Here is a 23,629-nt window from a genome sequence, read left to right as displayed (position 1 = left end):
TAAGAAAATACCACTGTGTTTATCCTTGTACTGTAAAGTCATAAGCAAATACAACTAGGTACAAAAATACTGCCACAACTGGTTTTTAGCTATAACAATAGCTTTCACCTTTAACTGTGGTATGCAATTTGGATTTGACTTGTACATTTATGAGTTTTTTTTTTTTTGATGAATATATGCTTTTAAGTTAACAGAATTATTAAATTGAAAATAGGTTTTACAAATTAATTATGTTTTCCTGGATCATTTTAGGAAATAGGTTTAAATCATACTTGCTTTGATAGTTATACTGTAGTATAAAAATGGTAAAGCTTTCAATAGCTTATACAAGAGATATGAAATTATGAAGAAGATAAGAAACAGCTTGATTATGACATCTATAATTTCATTTCATATGCAGTTAAAAACTGGAGAATGACTGAAGTACATCAGTTGTCATCAGAATCTTCCATCAGATGCTTACACTTTCATGTACTTTTGTGATGAAAATGAAATATTTATTATGATGCATATCCTTTTTTTTTTTTTTAACTATAATCAAGGAAAGTTTTCAAATGGTCCATTTTTATCTGGTATAAATGTAAATTTATTTTCAATATATTGACATTCTGGTAATACAGCTTGTGTGAGAGTAACTTACAAAGTCTACAAGTCTTTTACAAAATTACCAGGACAGAAGTTTGTTCTACTGTCTTTTGTGACCTTATGGAAAAGCAACAGTTGCTGTCTAGACCAAAAGCTCTTGGTTGGTACAAAACTACTGTCAACTTACTATAATAAACAATATCAATACTTCAGTTTCTGCTAATTTCTGCAAATTTTCACTCTCTATAAGATCATAAAACTATGTTACAACATGATTCCATCTCCAATTCTAAGATCCTGAAGAGCAAAAATCTTCAATCTTGATAGTTGTCTAATACAAATAACCTACTTCCTCTATCAACAATGGTTTTGTAACAATTCCTAAAATATGTGAAAGTATCAAGGTCCAGCACTGGAAATATTAAATTTAGCCATTCATCTCACACTGTAGGCAAAGTACTCAATCCTTATCAAACCACCTTATTTAATTTCAATACATCAAAACAGTTCCTTAATATGATATGTTAAGGTTTATGTTTTTGAGTAATACATACAGATGTTAAAGGATAGTTTATAATTCCTTAGTTCATTCTATCAATTAAATATATATATATATATATATTAGAAAAAATGCAATTTTTCTAAAAAACGTTTTTATAAAATGAAATTAAGAATACTTTTTTTAAAAAAACATAGAAGAATTTTTTTTACAAAATAAATAGATACTTAGAAAATCTTCAAATGTATTAATTATAGTCAACAATATAAAAATATTTAATGACAATGTAATTTCACAAATTTATTGTATTTAGTATCTCAGTTTAGTTACTGCACATGTGTAGAGAAAAAGAAATATACCATTTTAGGACAATAAGTAAATTAAATTAAACTCGTCAGCCATGGCTATAGAATAATTAATTCATTTCTTCATTTCTAGATGATGATGCTTTCACTTGGCTTTAAATACAGGTACTACAATCAACAACCTTATACTGGCAGCAATGAAAATACTGGTTGTTATAACACTTTGAATTTGTATAACACATTCTACTGACACAAAATTACAATGAAATTGTAAGTTTTTCATCTTCATACAATCCTGTTTTAATATAAAGCACAATTACAATTAACATTGATTAAAAGTAAGTCTCTTAAATGAAGTCATCTGTAAAGTTATAGAACATTTCAATCCCATAGAGCATTGTGGGGTGATTTCCTCTGAAGACAAGAAATATTGGCATGCATAAGATGAACTGAAAATGAGCAATGAAGACACATTTTTCTCTTGTTATTGAGAGATCAGAAAACTATAAAAAGACCAAGCAATACTTCGATTTTAACTACTTTAAACAGGAACTTATACCTTCATAGTTCTTTAAATATTTTTCAAACACTGCAAAATCACTTTGCTTAAAACAGAAGTTGGGTGTAGTCTATTTTTCGTAAGTCTGCCATGCGTGGGTTTTTACAACTAGTTTACACTAAGTTCTAAATACATTTTGTCAAATAGATCCTAGTGGACTGGATATACATTACATTCCATAACATTAGTTGTCCTGTTCCCATTCTGTACTATTACTTAAAGATTAGCAAAGAACTGATCAGCATGAAGGATTAATAAATCTGAGTATTGCCACAAAGTGTTCTAGCAAACTAAACATCAGTCTTATGGAATTAATAAGTTTTAGATTAATTAACAAATCAACTACAAGTTCATTAAGGCTAGCTGGCCATGCATCAGTTAACATATCTGTTACTCATATCACTGGAAATATCCATTTTTAGGCTAAGTTAACTCCCACAGCAATTGACAAGAAGACAATTCTACAGTTAGAGACAACCAGTATTAACAAACTATCCTAAGATTTGTCAATAAGCTGAACACTAAATAATCCAAAATTGGTACATCCATAGAAAATTAGTTTAGAGAACTAGTGAAAACAATTATTAGAAAAAAATCAATGGGACTAGTACAGCTACTCTGATCAATACAGAACTAAGGGTTTAAGAAAAGAAAATTCCTGCTAACCAAATAAGTGTGCAGCTGAGCTTATCAAACTATGAAGATATATATATATATTTACCTATTAAAAGTGTTTACTTTTAAATGTTTGCTAATCCTATTAACACCATCTAAATATCACCAAGATCATGCTGGAATGTGCTCCTTTTAAGATACCATAGACTATGCTCAGCTAAGTATTTATAAACATCTCAGTAAAACTGTAATCAGCTGTCTTTATCTATGTCTACAAATACAACAAAAACAAGTTTTTTTTTCAAACAGACACAGTAGTCTTCACATTATTACCTATAGCCTTTACTTTAAAAAACAGAAACATAAAATATAGAACTTATCGTGGAAAACTTATACTTTTGATTAGCCATTTAGATTCAACAATTCTTATTTAATACTGAAAAATGGAGCAAAGATATACTATTTACTTCATATATAATGTGTATAACAGTGTTTTAGTTTTTTACTCACTGTAAACTAATGTAGTAAGATTGTGGGTAACATCATGGTGTTACTAATGATACATCATTGATAGAAGTAATACAGTGTTCTCAAAACTTATGAAGTAATGATAAAATATGATTGTTAGTTTCTAACTTTTCTGGACGAGCATATTAGCAATTTAAGGAACCTGGAAGAAATATTTTACAGTGGAAAAAACAGCACATCTCAAACTGACATTGATAAAGTCTAACCCTTCTTACATAAAAAGCTAACTATAGACAACTGTTAAACATAATGCTTTTAACCAGGCCACATGTATAACACAAAACTATTCTGCAATGAAGATTGTATGATACTTACAAACACAGAATAAGACTTGCATACAGTAAAAAGTTTTAAGCTCGATAAAAATTCATGGTATGCAATACACATTTGAAGCTCTTTAAAATTGCTTGTGAACTTGAAGGTACAAGCAATAATTTTAAAAATAAAGCAATTTGTAAATGTTGACCTTATAAGTTACTTTTTAGTTTTGCACTATGATGAGAATTAATTGAAACAAGTAACAAATTCACAATCAGCCAAATCATATAGCCTATCATTGGGCCTCCTTTCCACACAGTTATTCATGCACATTAAGTATATGCATTAGGAAACATTATTAACTCGTTTCAAGGTGTTTGAACAGACCTTAGACTTTAAGACAGGCTCAATGCCTACACAGTACAATAGCTTATACATTATATAAATTTTAATAATTCACCATACATTACTTAAGAACATCCTACAACAGCCTCTTGAGGCATCAGAAGTTACCTCAGTTGTCTTTGTATGAACAATTTATAGTTCTATAAAAACCAACACCATCAACAATAGTAGACAAGAAACACTACAAACATTTTAAATTATTTGTCACTAGAATTTATAAAGATGTGATTGTAACAGTAAAACAACATGACATATAAAAACAACATTATTAAAAATATCCTTTCCATTTTTCCCCCAAAGCCTTTTCTTCTACAAGGTACACTATTAAAACTGCCCTAAAAGTTCTTGGGCAACATGTGACTTGGTATTACAACATCCCTTAAGGTGTATCACCAGTATTATTAACAGCCTTAAGGCTTTTGAAAACAGTTTAGTCCATTTACAACTTTTGTTAAAACATTTTTAATAAACCTTCTAAACAATTAAATCAGTCTAGAAATTAAAAAAAAACATCACTTAATAACATAATCATATCTCATATTTTGCATAGTTTAAAATATACATTTCCAGTTGTTGTTTTTCTCTTTTTTAGAACAAAGTTTCTAAAATTACAAGTTACAGGCTATTTAAAGATGCAAATATAATAAAGAAATTATATCAAGTTTTAACTGAGAAAGAAACCTTTTTGACCTCTGTGATTATTTTTATTTTATTCATCCAGGGAGCTGTACTAAAAATGGCACAAAAAGTTTAAGTTTTTATGCAAACTAATTCTTTAGGGTTTGTTTTTGTATTCTTTCAATGACTAGATCATTTAAAATTGCTGCACCTTTGTTGGTTCTTTGATGCCTTGTGGATACAGTGACACCAGTTAGCTAAAATGACCTAACTATATGTTTGCCTTAAATATTTCAGCATAGATGAAACATTCAGTGATGCCCCCTGGACACAGAACTCAACTCACTAGGGATGTTGACATGTACATGTGATCACAATGACAGAGACATCTGAAAGAACTAGATCATGCCTTTATGGAAGATTACTTCCTCATTCCCGTACAGGGGCACAAAAATGACCTGATGCAGGATCCAACTTCATCTTTATATATCTATGACAAAAACATCAAAACTAAGACTGCCTTACTACTCCTTACATTAAAGCATTAGTTAAAAGTAATTTCCAATAATTTCTTTCTTTGAAATAATAAAAATATATATCTGGTCTTGTACAGAAACTTCAATTTTATGCAATAGAAAAATATATAAATTGTTTTTTTCCCTTTTACTGTGTTATATGACTAAAATGGCTGCTCCACATGCTCTTAAATAATGGTTACTTCTTTTCTGTAAAGGTGATATAATAAATATGACAGGAAGGACTAATATAAAAACAAAACAAAATATTCTATGAAAAATATTTTTTAACAATCTCAAAGTGTTTAAAACTGCATTTGCTAATTTTCATTTAGGTTTCTATTATGATAATTAGGTTATACCTTTTAAAGGAAGAAATAAAGCTGTAAGTCAAATTTTTAACTTTACATTACTTCTATAAGGTTTTATTCGGATATTTCCAGAAAAGTTTAGTTAAGTTGAGGGAAAGAATGATGCTGAAATGTTTAACTTAGCCCAAGTTTGCCATCCTTCAAGATTTAAGCTTTAACAGATGTAGTCCTACAAATAAAAATTACATGGTTAAAAATACAAAATGTACCTACCTTCTTTCATAGTTTTACTCTTTTTAAAATCTTGGCACACCTGTTGAATGTCCAGCAACTGGCACTGTAAACAATTTGAAGAAAATTATGTACATATCCAAGCTTCAAAACAATGTTTTACCAATTTATTTTATATTACAAGAGTTTGGTATTTTGAGATAATAATATGTTAATAGTGGTAATTTATTTGTTAGAATAAACAAAGCCAAATGTAACTATCATTTTAATGTGCGAGTTTGTCTTAATATGAAACGTATAATGAATATGAATGGTTTTAAAACTTACATGATACAGGCACAAATGGTTGCTGAACATGCATGGCTAATGCTTGTTGGTAAGCTGCAGAAGTACTAGGCTGAAAGACTGGGATTCCACTTTTGTCCATGGCTGGACGTTTTGTATATGGGGCGATTCCTGGAAAGGCCTACATCACACAAGTTTGGTTAATGACCATTCTTAGTTGAAATTCTATATGTTTATATAAATAATTCATTTCGTATTTTTAATACACAGGTAACCAATATATAATTAGGTTTTTTTATAGTAATGTAAAAATAAAACTAAGTTTTTATCAGCAAATCTTGAATTTTTGGCTACATGTTAACAACCTGATGTGACAATATACACAATAACAAATTGGTTCAATCTCATTCAGTACTATAACATAAATCAACTTGTCCATACTGTTCTAAGAAAATATGGTATAGCACATTCATTTGTTTCTCTGATGTAATATTTATTTTACATTATTCAACAGATAGTAAACAATTATCAACTGTCCTATTGTTGCAGCATGTACTCCACAATTAAATGCAAAACTAACAGAAAAATAATCTGAAGTGCTACCTTACCTGTTTCATTAGATATGGATTTTGAGACACAATTTCACTAGATTAGATGGCTGCTAATTTTTAATTTTTCCAGAAAAAAAAAGAGAGTAACAAATGGTAATACACACATAAAAAGCAATTTAAGTTCTGGCTAATCCTTTTAAATACATAGTGTAATAACTGAATGTCAGCTAACAAATAACTTGTACACTTGTAGTTTTAGTATTTTTCTTATTTATATACTTTTAAAACTGCATTAAGTTTGCATATCAAAATTGGTTTTTTTCATTGTAAGTATATTTGGCCTATCATATTAATAAACCCTTCAACACATAAAATATTACATTTCCCCCAAAAATTGCAACATTAACAATTATGAACTTGCTACATCTATTGTAAGTTATCTTATAGTTACTTAAAAAAATGTATGTATATTTACAAGACTTCCAGCTTTAAGCAGTGTTCTCATCAGTTTTATCTATATGCCATGTAAGAAATACAAACTATAATCAGCTATTCAAAACTTAATTACTTTGAATAATTTCATGGGTAGAGTTATTTTGTTTTACATAGTCTCAACAATAAACCAGTCGTCTTTAACCCTAAGGATAGATTTGCATTGAACTAATACAGTTCAGCACTGGAGTTATGAGAAAGATAAGTCTCAAGTCATAATATCAAATATATAAGCTCATCTATAATGTCATTAGAAAACATAATATACCACATTCAACTGTTTCTCTAATATAAAATAAATTTTACATTATTCAACAGATATAACACAATTATTGACTGTCCTGCTTCATAGTCTAAAATATCATGAAAGATAATTTTTCATACTTATGTATATTATCTTTAGTTATCATAACTGTGAATAAATTCTTTATTCCCAACTGTACATTTAAAATAACAGCTGTAAACATGTTTCCACTTTTCAACTTAACAGCTGCTACAGCTTGAAATGGCTATTTAATATCCACTTAAAGCAAAAGCTACAAAAAGTACCCATTCTCACCTAATTCAGCTGTTAATGCAACTATGGATGTTTCTCAATCATTTACTTGAACAAGTAAAGCATTAACTAAAGAAACGTTACATTTATCTTTACTAATACTTCTTGCATTAGTAAAAACCATCTATGACCAGTTTCAACAAATACAGCAATACCTACAGAATTTTTGTCCACTACAGGAATTTTCCACTTATATAAAAATGAAAAAAGCTGTGTTGGATTTTGTTCTCCCACTATTTTATCAGTAAATGCAAGCACTGACAGTGAAATTCTCAATTCTTCACACATACAGATAAAGCAACAAGTTTGAGCCTGTTTTATTTTTAACTTAAATTGTAAATGAAATCTATATTCCCTACTTTCAGAGCTAAAGGAGATGCAAGCTTGTATTTTACAACTTTAATTAAAAGCTGCTGAAATTGAAAGTTGAATTCTTCATACTTCAAAAGTCAAGTAAAAGTTACAGGCATGTTAATGCACATTCAAAACACTTCTGATTCCATTTTTTTGTACTACGTTAAATAATGCTGCACTTTCAAATATGATTTTACTGTTACAGTTGAAGTGTAAAGAAACCAATTATAGTGCATGTTGACATTTCTTTTTTTAAATTTTCATTACGACTCTGTAGTCAGGTGTTGTGTATTATAGCTAACATTTAATATGTTTTGCTAGTTTCTAAAATCAAAAAAATAAAGATTATGAAGGCCATGATGCAATAAAGCTGGCAAAGTCTGCCTGGTGCAACACACTAAAGTGTGCAAACTCTATTAAAATCTAAAAGGTTCCTTTAGGGGTAAGGCCTGATAATACTATGTAAATTTTATTGCCTCCTATTACGTTTCTTTAATACTTAATGGTAGTGATAACTCCAAATAGTCAGTATATTAAGTAATTTAATTTAAAGAAAGATAACCTAAAGCAATGCACTGACCTATATCTTAAACATTCATGAAGCAAATATACCAACTTATTGTTATTCAAAGCTAGCGTTAATGAAAGTCTAGCCATTAAAAAACAACAACAGCAACATCCATGTACATGCAGCCACAGATGCTTACTGGTTTTAGTTCATACATTTACACAATTTTAAATAGATGTGTTATCTTGCAGACTTTCATAGAAAACATAGTTGCATATACATAAGCCAATCCAACATGTGCACAACTTGGGTATGCATTAAGTGATTATTAAATGTTTTTGTTTTCTATTTTTCTGATCTCACTCACTTATAGGGACAATTTACTTACAATTAATACATGTTATTTTGAAAACATTACTTTTTCACTGCTGACACAACACACTAAACAGTATGATCAGTTTTCTGAAAAGTGATAAGACTATATTAATCAACATGAATTATCATAAATATGTTTTCATGAAACAGTTGAATGTTAGTATATACATTTATATTTAATTTATGTTGGCTTTGATGCTCATATTTAACTAGATAATTTATCAATCCCCTACTCTAAGTAACCTATATTTTTGTTTAGAATGATCTTTCTTTTCTTATAAACCAACTAAACAGTTTCTTAACAGAGAATGAATTGGTGTATGAAGAAGAACAGAAATACTGCACAGTTTCTGAAAGTAAACTTTCTTGATTACAATAGTACTAATAATAAACTGCATTTATCAGTTAAAGAATATAAATTTGTTTAAAATTATCAGTTTTATTTCTTTTAACAGAAAACTATATACAAAGCAGTGTGATTCATAAATTCAATACATATTTAACTATAATCTTAATATTCAAAATACCTTATTAATTCAAGGCAGTTAGAAAGCTGAAAAAAAAACAACAGTTTCAAGGGTGCATATTTTAAACTAAGAAGAAGTATTCAGAAAGATAAAAACAAGTAATAACTCCTTCAAAACTTCATATTAAATTGGGTAATACTTTCAAGTTTAGTTTGTGATTTCCTATTTTTTTATTACATACATTTATCTTATTACCAAGCAACAACTAGCAGGCATAATATTAAAACCAAACACCTAAGGTTTAAGAAGTGTTTCAAATAGTTAAGTAATCTACCCAAACAAAAAGGGCGTTGTGCAGCATCAGATCAAAAATTGGGTTATGTCTACCTAAAATGTGGCTGACTTAATATTAAGTCTGAAAGTATATATTGTACAGTTATAATATTCACAAAGAAACACACACATCAAAGTGTAGGCTGAGCAGAAAGCAATCATTTCAAAGCCTGACCACTGAGGCATTTTTAAATGGAGTTGACAGTATTTACTGTATATAACCATACTGTTGTGTGTATACATCAACAAAACAGTATGGATCACAAGGTTTTTCTGTTGCTGTAATACATGTTAGTCTGCAAGCTTTGCAAATGGCAAAAAATTACCTCAAAAACTAAGTTTTACAGAAGAAACCAATTGTATAAAACCAAAGGCCTGAATGTAAAACCTGTTCTGTTCTTTTCTACTTGTATGTATTTCATGAGAAACAAAACATGCACTTAAATCTTTTATCCACAGTCAAAACATTTTTCTTCTAACTTTAGCTTTTTTTTACTTATATTCTAACCAAGGTTTTTTAATACATGCATATTTATTTCTTTTAACTGATAAAAGAGAAAAAAATCTTTAAGAATTTTAACACTGGGGCTGCATGCTTTTAGTAAGGCCAGGCATTGCAATGTTGCCTGAGCTCAAACTTCAACTAGTTCTATGATTTTTAATCTAAATTGCTTTAAATTGTACTGCCAAAAGGTGAGACACTGCACTACGCCCTCTTCTGCTATGAAGTCTGAGCTACATGCAAAAGCACTAAGGGCCAATACCAGAATCAGGTCATCAGCAGGGTCACGCGGACGCTTCTTGCTGATCAAGGTCTCGACCACATGTGGCTAATTAGTATGCAGAGCAGATGATGTTGATTGGAAGGTGCCAGGGGTGGGTAGTAGGTGGCAGCACATGACACAGCAAGCAGCAAGGCGATGAAAGAAACCAAAACAAAACAGCAACAATTACAAATCAGCTCACCAAGTCCAACATGCAGTAAGGAGCTATTTACCTAATATATAACTGTCAAAATCAGATTATAAAACATTAAAGAAAACAATTCCTATCCTCTTGCCAACCAATTGCACAAAATTCTAAAACAGTTAGATTACTATGCAGCTAAGTTTTTATTTGTGAAACTTACACACGTTATAAGTAGTTACTGCAAGATGTATAGCTTTTAATAAATGTTCATAATATTGAATTTTCTTTGTAGTCAACAGAAAAATTAACATCATTATCAAGGACTACAGAATTTAAAACAGTTAATATCACTACCATAAAAGGAAACATTTGAAGACATGCAAGTTATACATCAAACCCCAAAACCGTTATATAGAAACACAATCAGTCCTTCCTATTACCTCTCATTGATATTTTTATGTCACTTAACATTTTTGGGATTACAAAACTTTTCTGAGAAATCAGTTAATACTTTACTTAACTTCCATGCAATAAACATTAAGAAATTTTAGAACTATCATTTTTTGATAAATTCAGATAAAAATATTCAATTAATTTCAAAAACCTGTGAAACATTATTACATCTACACTAAACTAGCAAACAAAAAAAGGCTTTGTGAAATTTTGCATCATCAGTTTAAATATTAATTATAGTCTATGTACATAAAAAGTAAGAATGAAAATATTTTTAGGTACAGTGTAATATAAACTTGTTTTTTTACAAAGACAGCATTTTCAATGCTTTAAATCATATTTTATCAAAATATTATAATATGTAAAATCTGTAACTGCAAATACAAAAAACAGGTAATAATGCTGGCATATCAAGAGCTTCAATAATTATGAATATTCTGTTCATGTATAATACATTATAATATTTTAACAGTTTCTCTGTTTTAGCACTAGGCCTATAGTGAAAGTGACATGTGGCATACAAGCATACAAAGACATACAGAATGCAATATAAATATTGATCCAATTTAACTGTGAGTTAATTTTGTTTCCACTGTAGCATTATGCCTAATACTAACATGGATAAAATTCATAACAAAATTATGGATATTTTTATATACATATGGTACATTAATTGTGCACAGATAACAGAATCAAATTATTGAATTAATTATTGAAGCACATTAAATCAGTCCAGTAGTTCTCTCTCTTACATGAGTTTGAAATTACATCACAAAATCAATTTTAATAGAACATTCTACCAATCAGTGTCATTATCAAATCTAAGCTGCCTGGATGAAAATCCTTTATTTTCTGGTTGTTGAAAAAATAATAAACTATTTCAAATTCATATGACACACTATTAAATAAATTTGAAGTTATAATTTAGTCTCTTTATCACCACGAGGACAGTTCAGTTCAGCCAACAAAACCAGCTACAAATCAAAAGCCTTTTCTGTATGTGTGTTTATATATATATATATATGAAAAGTTTAAATAAACAAAGAAATATATATGCTGGTAACTACATATTTCATTTATTCTATCAAAAGCATAAACCTTTTTCACAACAAACAAATACAAATTTACATCCTTTCAAGAGCTTTACTTATTATTGTTATATAAGCAGAAATAAACACATGAATAATTAGCTAAGCTGGACTCACTCTTATTCTTACTAGGAGGCAAAAAAAAAAAAAGTGATTATTTCTGAGCAAGCAAACAGGATGCACACATTTTTACAAAGCAGCTAATTTTAAAGTCAGACCTGGAGCCAGGCAGGAAAAGCCTGTGAAATACTTATTGTCCTACCATAGCAGCGACGTTAGCACGACATTGGGCAGCCTTTAGCTGAGCCTGTAAATGCAGTGGGGGGTGAAAGTAGCGGCATGGGTCTCGCGTACACCGTCCCTTAATGAAATCCATACAGACAGTCACCATGCCCTCTGTACTGTCCATCGTCACATGCTCAGGAGGGTGGGCGAAGCGGCATTCAGTTTCCACTCGTTTACAATTCCCACGTTGGAACTCTCGACACACCTGCAAGGAAAGGGGGAAAGAAAATGGATAGGAAAGCAGGAAAAAAAATATAGTGACAAACACAATTAGCTAGCAGAGACATGGATAGGGAAGTTAGTGCAATCTCTTACCCTCTTTTCACTCATTGTATTACACATACACAATTTTGAATGAGGGTAACATGATATGTCTTCAATTAGATCATGCATTTTCAAATACAGGCTTGGACAATGGAAAGTTTAGAACAGAAAACACTGAACACAATATATGCAAAAAACTTAACAACATTAACAGCAAAATGAAAATGCCCCTATATGGTGACTATTTAATTAAAACACCTCGCACAGTATGATGACACAGTTCTTATAGCACTAGCTAGACTACTTGTTATTAAAAAAATTCAGAAACTTTTACAAGTAATACTATTATTGCAACAAAATACAGTAACCTTTAGCCTAAAAGAAGGACTAAAGCCATAAATTTTACCAAAAACAACAACAGTTTACTTATGAACCTCGAGGTTCAGTATTGTATTATACAATAAACATCTATTGTAATTGTTTAATTGCAGATATAGAAATAGAAGTAAACAGTCCTAACATCATAGTACTATATCATATCAAACTTATTCATTCAAAGAATTATTCTTTGATTTCATATCGGGTGTTCTCATCCAATATTCTCCAATAATTCACACTTTTTAATACATTCTTAACAAAGAATTGCTCTGATTTAATCTATTTACATGTTTTTGAGTAATGTTTTTTTAATCAACTACAAAAAATGTGACTGACTGTGTACTGAATTCAGTTCATATGGTTACTAAAGTTAAACATTTTCAAAAATTATATTGCCACTAAATACTGTAATTACAAAAAAATTCATTCTGATTTGTCACTGATATTTTCTGAAATCTCAATTACTAAAAAAATCTGGTTTTACAACTGAATAAGTCCTCCATTGTTTAATGTAAAAAATCAAATTTTGTTATGCATTTGATAAAGCTGTATTCTTTAATCTTATAAATCAACTGCAGTAGGTAATAATTTAGTCTTGACCTTCAGGTATTATTAAAAAATAGTGTTGCATATTTATTAATCTCCACATTCTTCACTAATATTAAACTGTACTAAATATCTAATAACACAGAATTCTTCACTTTGAATTAACTAATCATATAATTAATGAAAATTTTCTTTCCTCTTATTAATAAACAGTGTTATACAACTAGAAAAATATGTAATCTGTTTTCAATACTTTGCATAACAATGAAACTGTACATCATAAACCATTATTAACTATCTTATACATCTGATAAAACTTTGAACATACATTAATCAATTTTATTGCATTAGTAATAAAATTCTAAATTCACTATTGTTAAGGCATTTTACTACACTAGTAATGAAAATTCATTTTATTAAACTTAAGTAGTTGATCACAACGAATTTAATTCAAGTGTATTACTCCACATCTGTCTAATCTATATTATTAATCTTAAAACAACAAGTATCCCACTGTAGTTTCTAAAAAGGTTTTATCAGCAAGCACTAGGGGTTAGTCATTTAGTTTCATTGGTAGAGCACTTGTCTACGGAAGAGGTCTCGGGTTCAAATCAAAGATGAGAAGATACATCATGAAAAAAATTAAAATACCGTACCATTGCATTTTGTGGCCTGAATAGCTTTTTTATCATTTAGAATTAAAGCAACTCTGTTCTAAATGAAGTTTTTACACAGTTGGTAAAACCAATTTCTTTTAAGAACATGTACATTATACATTTACTTACATAACTGATTAGCTACATAATATCTCTGATGGATACACTTTGCTCTATATAGTTGATAATTATGTATTACAAAAATGGCTCATAAAACTATTTATTATATAAACAGACTCTGTATTCTATTTACAATGAACTATTAAACAGTACATGAAACTTATTCTCCATCAGTATCATACATAGTTACTTAATTCATTAAACTTTCTATTTTCTTTTCACTAAATAAGCTTTGAGTTCTCCATTCACAGTGATGTTTTTTTCATATTTAATGATCATTAAATATATATATTCAATTACACAATAAAGTTTAACTTTTCTAGTTTTCTTCTTTCATTTTCTTAATTTGTTTCTATGCTGTATATGCTTTGTGAAATAAAGTTTCTCTTTATATTCTTGATAAAATTAAATTTATGGCTTCTTCAAGACTCAGAAATTGTATAAAATCCTTTGTAAAATAACTTAACAACTTGAGTTTTAACACCTCAAAAATAAAGGTATTCTTACTTTTATAATACTAAAATTAGCTTCCATAAGTTACTTTTCAGGCTTTGAACTTAACTTTGTAAGGCACTAGCATATAATTGCAAATAACACCATCCCAACTATAACATTCAGGACTACCACAAACAACTACCTTATTCTTCTAAATTAAATGTAACTGTCTCATAAATAATTACTTCATGTATTAAATATTAATAAATGTGTATATACTCTCTCTATATATATAAATCTTCTGTGTCACATTTTATTTTCAAATACTTTTGAACAAAGTTAATTTTAATTACATTTAAGTATTTTTATTTTAACTGCTTCAAAAGGTTAGATGATAAATTTTGGTGGAAACTGGTATATCTAGGCCATGAGCATCTGGGTCAACAAAGTCTGCAGTAACCCAATGTTGATAGCCACCCTATACTAAAAAAGATATTTAATTATTAACAGCTATGGTTTAAACACTGAAATCTGATGAAGCATTAGAAGCCAGTAAACATTACATAGGTTAACCATAGTCAAATAAATAGGAAAGTAAAAAGAAATAAAACACATGTGTAGTTTACATGATTTCTAGTTTATTACTGTAATAACTTTCTGTACTTAGAATTTTGCAACATAAGCAACTGAATTGCATGTATCACAGATATACTGATACTCAATTGTAAGTGTCTGTGAAAGAGATATTTTTCTAGTGCTTTCCAATTTTTACTAACAAAACTACAACACTAACAAGCACTTTGCTTTCTTAGCATTAATTTCATGTCCTTTTCTTCAAACAACTATACATAAACTTGGAGAATTATTTATAAAGCAGTAATAGTAGGTTTAACACACTAGTTACACACACTCTCTTGTCCAACCAATAGCATTCTATTATTTTTGAAAACTTGTGTACATAATTACATTTTGGGTAGAAAATCCTTCTCAAGTTTACTAATTCATAAGAACAGGTTTTGGAAACTAAAATGTACATAAGATTTTTAAATTACAAATTTTGAGTTTTAAAGCTAAACTTATTTTCCTGAAACAACTAACAAAAACACACAGTTTAGATAACTCTAAAAGAAAAATGGTGTGATATGAATGATGGTATGGAACATATAAAGAACTTATACACATTCTTAACTTTAATAGTGAATTATTAATTATTTTGAGTTGTTCACCAACTCTTGGTGATTCTTATAAATTCTACACCTTTATACTTTTAGTTTTACCTCTAATCTGTCTGTTCGAGATACCTTCTGTGGATTAACAAAGGGATTAGGGACAATGCTGAGAGGTGCTGCCATCGCATCTGCAGGCATTAAGCCAAAGATGGGGCTTGGATTCAAGTAGTGGGCAAATGATGCAGCAGAAGCCATAGTAGGAAGTGCTGCCAGATATGGATTGGTTGTTGCCTTAAAAAGAAAAATGTTTCAATTTCAAATATTAAATAACTATGTATACTTGTGTGTGTGTCCTATCACCTTCTTTAACAGCTTAACGTGGTACAACACCAGCTGGAATAAAATGTAATAAAATTAACAAGAAATACCATTCAGTCCTAGTAACAAGTGTATTAGTGCTTATAAAGTAGTAACAGATATCCAAAGCTAACTTTAAAATAGAGAATTTTACAATGGTCAACAGAATGTTTCTGATGTTACTCCCATAATCAGCAGAATTACTGACATGATATCAAGTTGGTTATATATCCAGTAGAACTACTACTATGATATCAAGTTACTTTCATATTCAATAGAACTATTAATATGACATCAAGTCAGTCACGTATTCAACAGAACTACTGACATCACATCATTTCAGTCACAAAATTTCTGGTATACTTTCACTTCAATTTACTAATTCTACACATTTTTTCCAAACTTTTATCAATTTGTTTAGTTATGTAGTAACTTTCACATTTTTTATTTTACTTTTTTTAAAAATTATTTTCAGTTTCTATGCTTAATAAATTTCTAAATGTTATCTATTTGAATATAACCATCTTATATCCATTCTTAGTTGTTTGCTCTTATGGTAATCCTTAGAGTAATTACTTCATTGTCATAACACTGAATACTTCTCATAATAATATTTCACAAGTGTTTTATAAGTTGCAAGCTATCCTCATTGAAAGATTTCTCTGCAAACACATGCTTAAACTGTCACTTATTTCCAAGCAGACAATCTTTCTGAGGCTTTGAAATAAATTATCTTAAAAAAAAAAGAAGACAATGTCGCTATAGAAAATTACCTTCGATATTGTACCATTGGTTAGTAGTGACATCCCTCCATAATGCTGTTGTTGTGCAAGTTGCTGCAATAGTGGCGTGTACAATAAGGTGGGTGCACCATTTACCACAGCAGGAGCAGGCAAAACAGGCTGAAGTGGCACTTGTTGCAAGAAGGCATTCTTCAGAGCTAAATGGTTTCGGCCTGTGATGAGAAGCTGATCCTTAAGATGTTGTGGTGGGTGGAAGTATTTACAAGGAGGTTTTTCTCTGTTACATCGTCCCTAAGAAACAATTATGCTAGTGATAAAATTTCCATGAAATAATACCTTTCTATAATTATCTATAATGTAAAAGACGAACCATTTTATAGTGTTATTGAAACAGACACTCAATCAGAATCATATCACATATTGTAAATCTTTAGTCCACAGAACACGCTCTCCTTTCAGCCATGAGACATTACCATCAAATTCCACTTTTCATTGGTAAAAAAAGCAACTCAAGAGTTTGTGGCGGGTGGTGTTGATTAATGGCAAGTATTCCAACGAATAGTGATTTATTATGGCTTGTTTGTTTTGTTATGCACAAAGCTACGAAAAGGCTATCTGTGCCCTGCCCACCACGAGTATCGAAACCCAGTTTCTATAAGTGTACGTCCACAAACATACCACTGTGCCCCTGGTGGGAGATTTATCGGAGGCGCTATTGTAATACTATGAAACCTAATAACGTGAAATATAAGTTCTATCTTATGGTGTTAATTTAAACGCCTAAACTGGCAACGCAGTGAAGTAATTGAAATAAAACTGTAAACAAACGTAACTTTCATCAAAATTTCGAATACCAATAATGAAATAACTAGATGACGCAGAGCACGTGGCCAATAATATGTTCACTCTTCTGGCGTCCCAAACTTGAGATCGATGCTGTTGTCATGGCCACCGACGATAACAAGTACGTTATATAAGAATGTACACCGGTACAAGATTGATGACTAAGATTTAAAATATTTATATTTAAAAAAGAAAACTGTGCGTATAAATATCCAAAAGTCAGGTAAAACCTCAAAGTATCGTAATCTACTAATTTACAAGACACACCGGGCTGGATTTTGAAGATATAGTAACAATTGGAAAGTAAATCCTAATGTTTTTGTATAATGCAATCCTGAAATAAATGCGTAAATTCCGTGTATTTCGGTGTATTGGTTTCACTTTCCATGGGACCATGAACATCTTCACAGAATATTTTATGCTCTTATACCTAGGTACAGTAATAACCAAAAACAGTGTTACATGTAACCGTTAAGGTTTGATTTTTAAGTCCTAAGTTCTTATAAAATACTTCTAACAAAATAATTTGTTTGTTTTGGAACTTCGCACAAAGCTACGCGAGGGCTATCTGTGCTAGCCGTCCCTAATTTAGCAGTGTAAGACTAGATGGAGGGCAGCTAGTCATCACCACCCACCGCCAACTCTTGGGGTACTCTTTTACCAACGAATAGTGGGATTGACCGTCACATTATACACCCCCACGGCTGGGAGGGCGAGCATGTCTAACGCGACGCGGGCGCGAACCCGCGACCCTCGGATTACGAGTCGCGCGCCTTACGCGCTTGGCCATGCCAGGCCCAACAAAATAATTATTGGCTGCATGTGATCTTTTTTTTTTTTTTTTAAGGCCCGGCATGGCCTAGAGCGTTAAGGTGTGCGCTTCGTAATCTGAGGGTTGCGGGTTCGCGCCCGAGTCGCGCCAAACATGCTTGCCCTCCCAGCCGTGGGAGCGTTATAATGTGACGGTCAATCCCACTATTCGTTGGTAAAAAAGTAGCCCAAGAGTTGGCGGTGGGTGGTGATGACTAGCTGCCTTCCCTCTAGTCTTACACTGCTAAATTAGAGACGGCAATCACAGATAGCCCTCGAGTAGCTTTGTGAGAAATTCCAAAACAAACAAACAAACAAAAAACAATTTTTGATTCTATCAAAACTTGCTGGTGAAGTGGGTACGCGAGTTGTATTCTCCCATAATTGTCCTACTTTTCTCATCTTTTAAACGTACTTTAGGCCATTTGCCACGTTGATTTATTCTCATTTTTCTGAACAATTTTTTTTAATTACAAGTAAAACATTTTTAGTAACTATAATATAGATTTCATAACATTATTTTATCATATTGTTTTAAGATTTTAAAACAATTTGTATCCCCCACAATAACTTATGGTATGTAAATCCTTATTTACAACTTTCAGTTACTTAAGATATGGCCCGGCATGGCCTACTAAGGCGTGCGACTATTCGCGTACGCTAAACATGTAATGTGACGGTCAATCCCACTATTCGTTGTTAAAGAGTAGCCAACTTTCAGTTACTTAAGATAGCCCTCGATGGTCTAACAAACAAAACTATATATATATATTGTTGTCGCACAGTCATTCACTTTGCATATTAAACGTCTTATTTATGTCAATTCTTCTTTATAACTTTCAAATCTATCTATAATAATAAAAGAGCATGTCCGCGTCTGTGTGTGTGACTGACATAGCTTTAAAAGTAAAAAACCTAGAAACCTGAAATTTTGTACCCATACTTTGTTGATCCTGAGAATGTGCACCTGGGTATTGTTACTTAACACATGTACATGCACATCTTTTTATGAGGCAACCAAAGAAAAAAGACAAAACACACATATAAAAGAAATATGACTGCCATAGCTCCAATAAAAAAGACTAAAAAGTAAATTGATTTAAAAGCCACATAGAAAAAAGTGGTTTCTTACATTACAAATAGAAATTGCATACATATACACACAGACACGCACGTGAGCAGCGCATAGATCTAAGAGGAAAAACCAAGAAACCTGAAATTTCGCACCCGTACTGGGTATTATTAATCATCCATGCACAGGCACATGTGAATCTTTTAATGAGGTTACCTAGCGAAAATCCACACAGGAAAAGTGTGATCACCATAGCTCCAATAAGAAAGAACCTAGAAACGTGAAATTTTGCACCCACGCTAAGTGAATCCTGGGAGTACGAACCTGGGTATTACTTCTTTCATTCATGCGTGCACACATATGCACCTTCTTACGAAAGCAAGCTAGTGAAAAAAAAACTACATAAGAAGTCATTACGTATATAACAACTTCTAATACATAGAAATGCCAGTAACAATGCGTTCCATCAATGTTTTTATGTTATGTTACTTAGCAACAAAAGTATATAAGTTATAATTTTATGATAACATGTGTTCGGGATACACACACTATTAATTAAACCTAATAACTCGCGCGCAGGCTGGCGCTTTCGCAAGTAGTTAATATATGTTCTAATCACAATGTTGTCTCACAGTCACTCACCTTGCCCATTAAAATTCCTTTTTTTTTCCAACTTTCAACTGATTAATATACGTTTTGTGTATATTGTTGTCACACAGTCATTTATTTTGCATATTATATGTGTTGTTTATTACCTCCAACTGCACGTCATTCTATATTGTCCAAAGAAGATTACTGCCCATAAAAGTCTTATTGTAATAAATAAGCATAAAGGTGTTTACTATTTCTTTTTGATGGAATTCTATTACACATTTTCATCTAAGTTACACCACACACGAGTCAACCCTGATGTGGTTAAACTTTCTAAGGACATGTTTGGTTTCCGTTGTCTGGGGGCCCGGCATGGACAAGCGTGTTAAGGCGTACCACTCATAATCTGAGGATCGCGGGTTCTCATTCCCGTCGCGCCAAACATGCTCGCCCTTTCAGCCGTGGGAGCATTATAATGTTACGGTCAATCCCACTATTCGTTGGTAAAAGAGTAGCCCAAGAGTTGGCGGTGGGTGGTGATGACTAGCTGCCTTCCCTCTAGTCTTACACTGCTAAATTAGGGACGGATAGCACAGATAGCCCTCGAGTAGCTTTGTGCGAAATTCAAAAAACAAACAAACAATCCTTTGTCAGTTAAATGTACTACATCATCTACCTTTTAAGAAGGCATGATGATATATAAAGAAAACAAATATTAACGTTAACTAATTTTAAACAAAACATTCCCCTGTTTTTTAATAGAATGAAGTTAAGATTACTATAATATTTAACAGTGAATGTTTCGAATATTTCTTCGGGTTCGTTTTTTTATGTATTATATACAAAAAGAACAAATCATCGGTAAGAGGTTTTGTATCAATTTTTAGTAATTCAACTGCAAAGAAGAAACTGAAATTTCACCAAATTGTAATCACCGCACACGCATTTGTTACCAGTTCCAACATTCATCACAAAACTTACTTTGAGGTGTTTTTTTTAATTAAGTTTAGCAAGTAATATCGAACAACAGAAAAAAGAAGCCCCCTGTTTATTTGATATTCTTCACATCTACTAATATTTTTAGTTCACATAAAATATTCTTATATTAACATTTAACTTCTTATTATTCACTCTGTTAAGAGCAAATAAGTTTCCTTTTTATTTGAAGTAGGAAGAAAAACTTGCATATGTGGATAATGTAGGTGTACATGCATACATGGGCTGTTTTATGGTAATTTAGCAGTTCTAGCATACCCTTGTTGGCTTAGGTAAAGTACTCTCGAAAAGGAAGGCGGGTGGGTGGATAAGCGGGCTATACTTTATACAAGATAAATAAAAACCTGGATATTTAAAAACATGCGAGCAGGGATCCTAAATATGGTAAAGAAACAAGGCTGTAAATACTGTACACATTGTTTACTCAAACTACAAATCCCTGTTTTGACTCCACCAAATGTAATTTCAGGTAACAGTATGCAGCAGTATGGTTTGTTATTTGAGTAAATAATGTCTACAGTATCTCCAGCCTTGTTTCTTTACCATTTTTAAGATCCAAAATTGCAGACTTTTATATTCTTAATTTTTTGTCTTGTTTGTTGGCTTTTTTATGCTCAACTATGGAAAGAGAATTACTTGGTACTGTAGCTAGTTTGTATATTGTAATTATAATAAATATAGCTAATAGCTAACTGATACAATTCATGTATTATTAACTACTTGATCACATTAGTTAGAGATGTAAAATGCTAAGCTGTAAATGGAGATTGCCATGAAGACTTGTTTGAGAATATAGTGAACATTTTTAGTTTCTGTGTAACTAAATTATCTATATATAAAGCATGAGATTGGGTTAATATACACCTTGACTAAGACACAACTCCCAATAAGCGTATATGAACTTTTAAAGTAAAAAAGCAGTCTTTTCAAATAAAAAAAAAATATATATATATATATATACATCTAAAACATCGCTTTAAATGAACCTTCGTGTCTTTTAAAGTAACTATTTACAAATATTTATAATAAATTTTAATATTTATGCGTCTTGATATTTTAACTTCTTTACCTCATATATTAAGTTTTTGGCTCCCTAAAGACACCGACTGTATAGTGTACAAAGCATTGAGTATCTACATATTATTCATCCGGTAGTTCATGTTTCACCTTGCACTTTAGTTCTTCTTATAATATTTTTAGCTTATGTAAAATACATAAAAAACAAATTAACTTTTCAATAGCCCAAACGAGCCCCGCACAACTTTATTTAGCATTTCACAAAAGGTGCGAGTGCAATGTACTAAGCCGTTTTTATTGCATGTGTGTGTGTGTGTGTGTGTGTGTTGGCAAAATAATAATAAAACGAATTACAAATGGGCCTTTCTAAACGGATTTTCTTTTCCATGTAACTTGTAAATCTAACGTGCGTGCATTTTCATATGTGTACAACCTCAGCAGTCAGTAGTGAACATTTCAAAGTGTTGTTTAATGTTTAACATGCTTTTTGCCCGTAAGTTCTATTACTGTTTTGTACACTTCATTGTGATCCTAATTATAAACCACCATTGTGATTCATGATAAACCAACTGTGCTGACATGTTGCACGTGAAAGCCTTTATTGCACCACTCATACTGAGACTACTACTGTTAGGGAAGAAATAAATAGGATATCTATACAATCTTTACTCATCGTCATTGTATGGAATTTTTATCGAATATGAATTAATAAGTAAGCAAAGTAATGAACAGAACAAAGTATTTTACTGTGGAGCACGAAACGAGTGGTGCTTTCTCATGTCAAATCTGACAGCATTCAATTATTTTTTGTTTTATCGTTTGATTGTTTGTTTGAAATTAAGCACAAAGCTACATAATGAGCTATCTTTGCTCTGCCCATTACAGCTATCGAAACTTGGTGTCTAGCGATGTTAGTTACGTCTGCGTGAAAGTGTATCTCGCCATAACCCCTCCCAGTTGTTTTACTGTAGATCAGATAGTTTTAATTTTGACATTACATACAGATAAGTCGATCGCGTTAAATGAGCAGGTAATGATGTATAACATGATAAATGGATACTGGTGATGAATAACATAATTACAAAGTTACAAAAAACAGTGGCACACAAACTACTTGTATCACACACACAAGTTAATTTTTTTTTGTATAGCCACACCCCAGATCTACAGGCTTCTGTCCTATATTTATATTCCGAAACAATGGATAATGACAGATAACCTTGAACAAGAATCTAAAAATGGACGCAAAAAGCAGCCTTATATTTTTGTTCAAACAATGGTTGCACACGCTAGTCATTTACTTTCATTCATAAAATATTTAACAAGTATACAAGTAAATTATTTTTTTAAAACTATTTGTATTTTTTAGTCGCTACTCCATAACATAACAGAAAATTAGTTTTTTTCAATCCATCACATCACTGTTCTCCAGAATTAGGTAATCATAATTTGGACCGTAAAGAGACGATGTTCCTATTTCTACGTACCCCAAATAATTTGATGATATTCCTGAGTCGGATAAAAACTAAGCGATCACAGTAACTTTG

The 23,629-nt window shown here is 31.0% G+C and overlaps 2 protein-coding genes across 10 annotated transcripts in view; one reads left to right on the top strand and one right to left on the bottom strand.

Annotated features, from left to right (window-relative positions):
* The window catches only part of LOC143247119 (uncharacterized), a 57,431-nt gene extending 54,558 nt beyond the window's left edge, over positions 1-2,873 (top strand). Inside the window, exon 14 of the mRNA XM_076494634.1 lies at positions 401-2,873. The gene's annotated coding sequence lies outside the window, so the exon portion shown is untranslated. The remainder of the gene's footprint in view (positions 1-400) is intronic.
* LOC143247121 (muscleblind-like protein 1) overlaps positions 563-23,629 on the bottom strand; it is an 83,469-nt gene continuing 60,402 nt past the window's right edge. For 7 of the 9 annotated variants that reach the window (XM_076494668.1, XM_076494706.1, XM_076494657.1 and 4 more), the window contains 7 exons: positions 16,784-17,044; positions 15,762-15,944; positions 12,063-12,290; positions 10,115-10,180; positions 5,757-5,895; positions 5,472-5,535; positions 563-4,862 (listed from right to left, as the gene is read on the bottom strand). In XM_076494668.1, coding sequence (XP_076350783.1) covers positions 5,495-5,535; positions 5,757-5,895; positions 10,115-10,180; positions 12,063-12,290; positions 15,762-15,944; positions 16,784-17,044 — 918 coding nt within the window. In that variant the 3' untranslated portion in view covers positions 563-4,862; positions 5,472-5,494. The remainder of the gene's footprint in view (positions 4,863-5,471; positions 5,536-5,756; positions 5,896-10,114; positions 10,181-12,062; positions 12,291-15,761; positions 15,945-16,783; positions 17,045-23,629) is intronic. The other 2 variants (XM_076494686.1, XM_076494696.1) reach the window with 1 other exon arrangement.

This window comes from Tachypleus tridentatus, chromosome 1 (genome assembly GCF_004210375.1).
Source record: "Tachypleus tridentatus isolate NWPU-2018 chromosome 1, ASM421037v1, whole genome shotgun sequence".
Classification (NCBI taxonomy): domain Eukaryota; kingdom Metazoa; phylum Arthropoda; class Merostomata; order Xiphosura; family Limulidae; genus Tachypleus; species Tachypleus tridentatus.
This window is presented reverse-complemented; position numbering and strand designations above follow the sequence as displayed.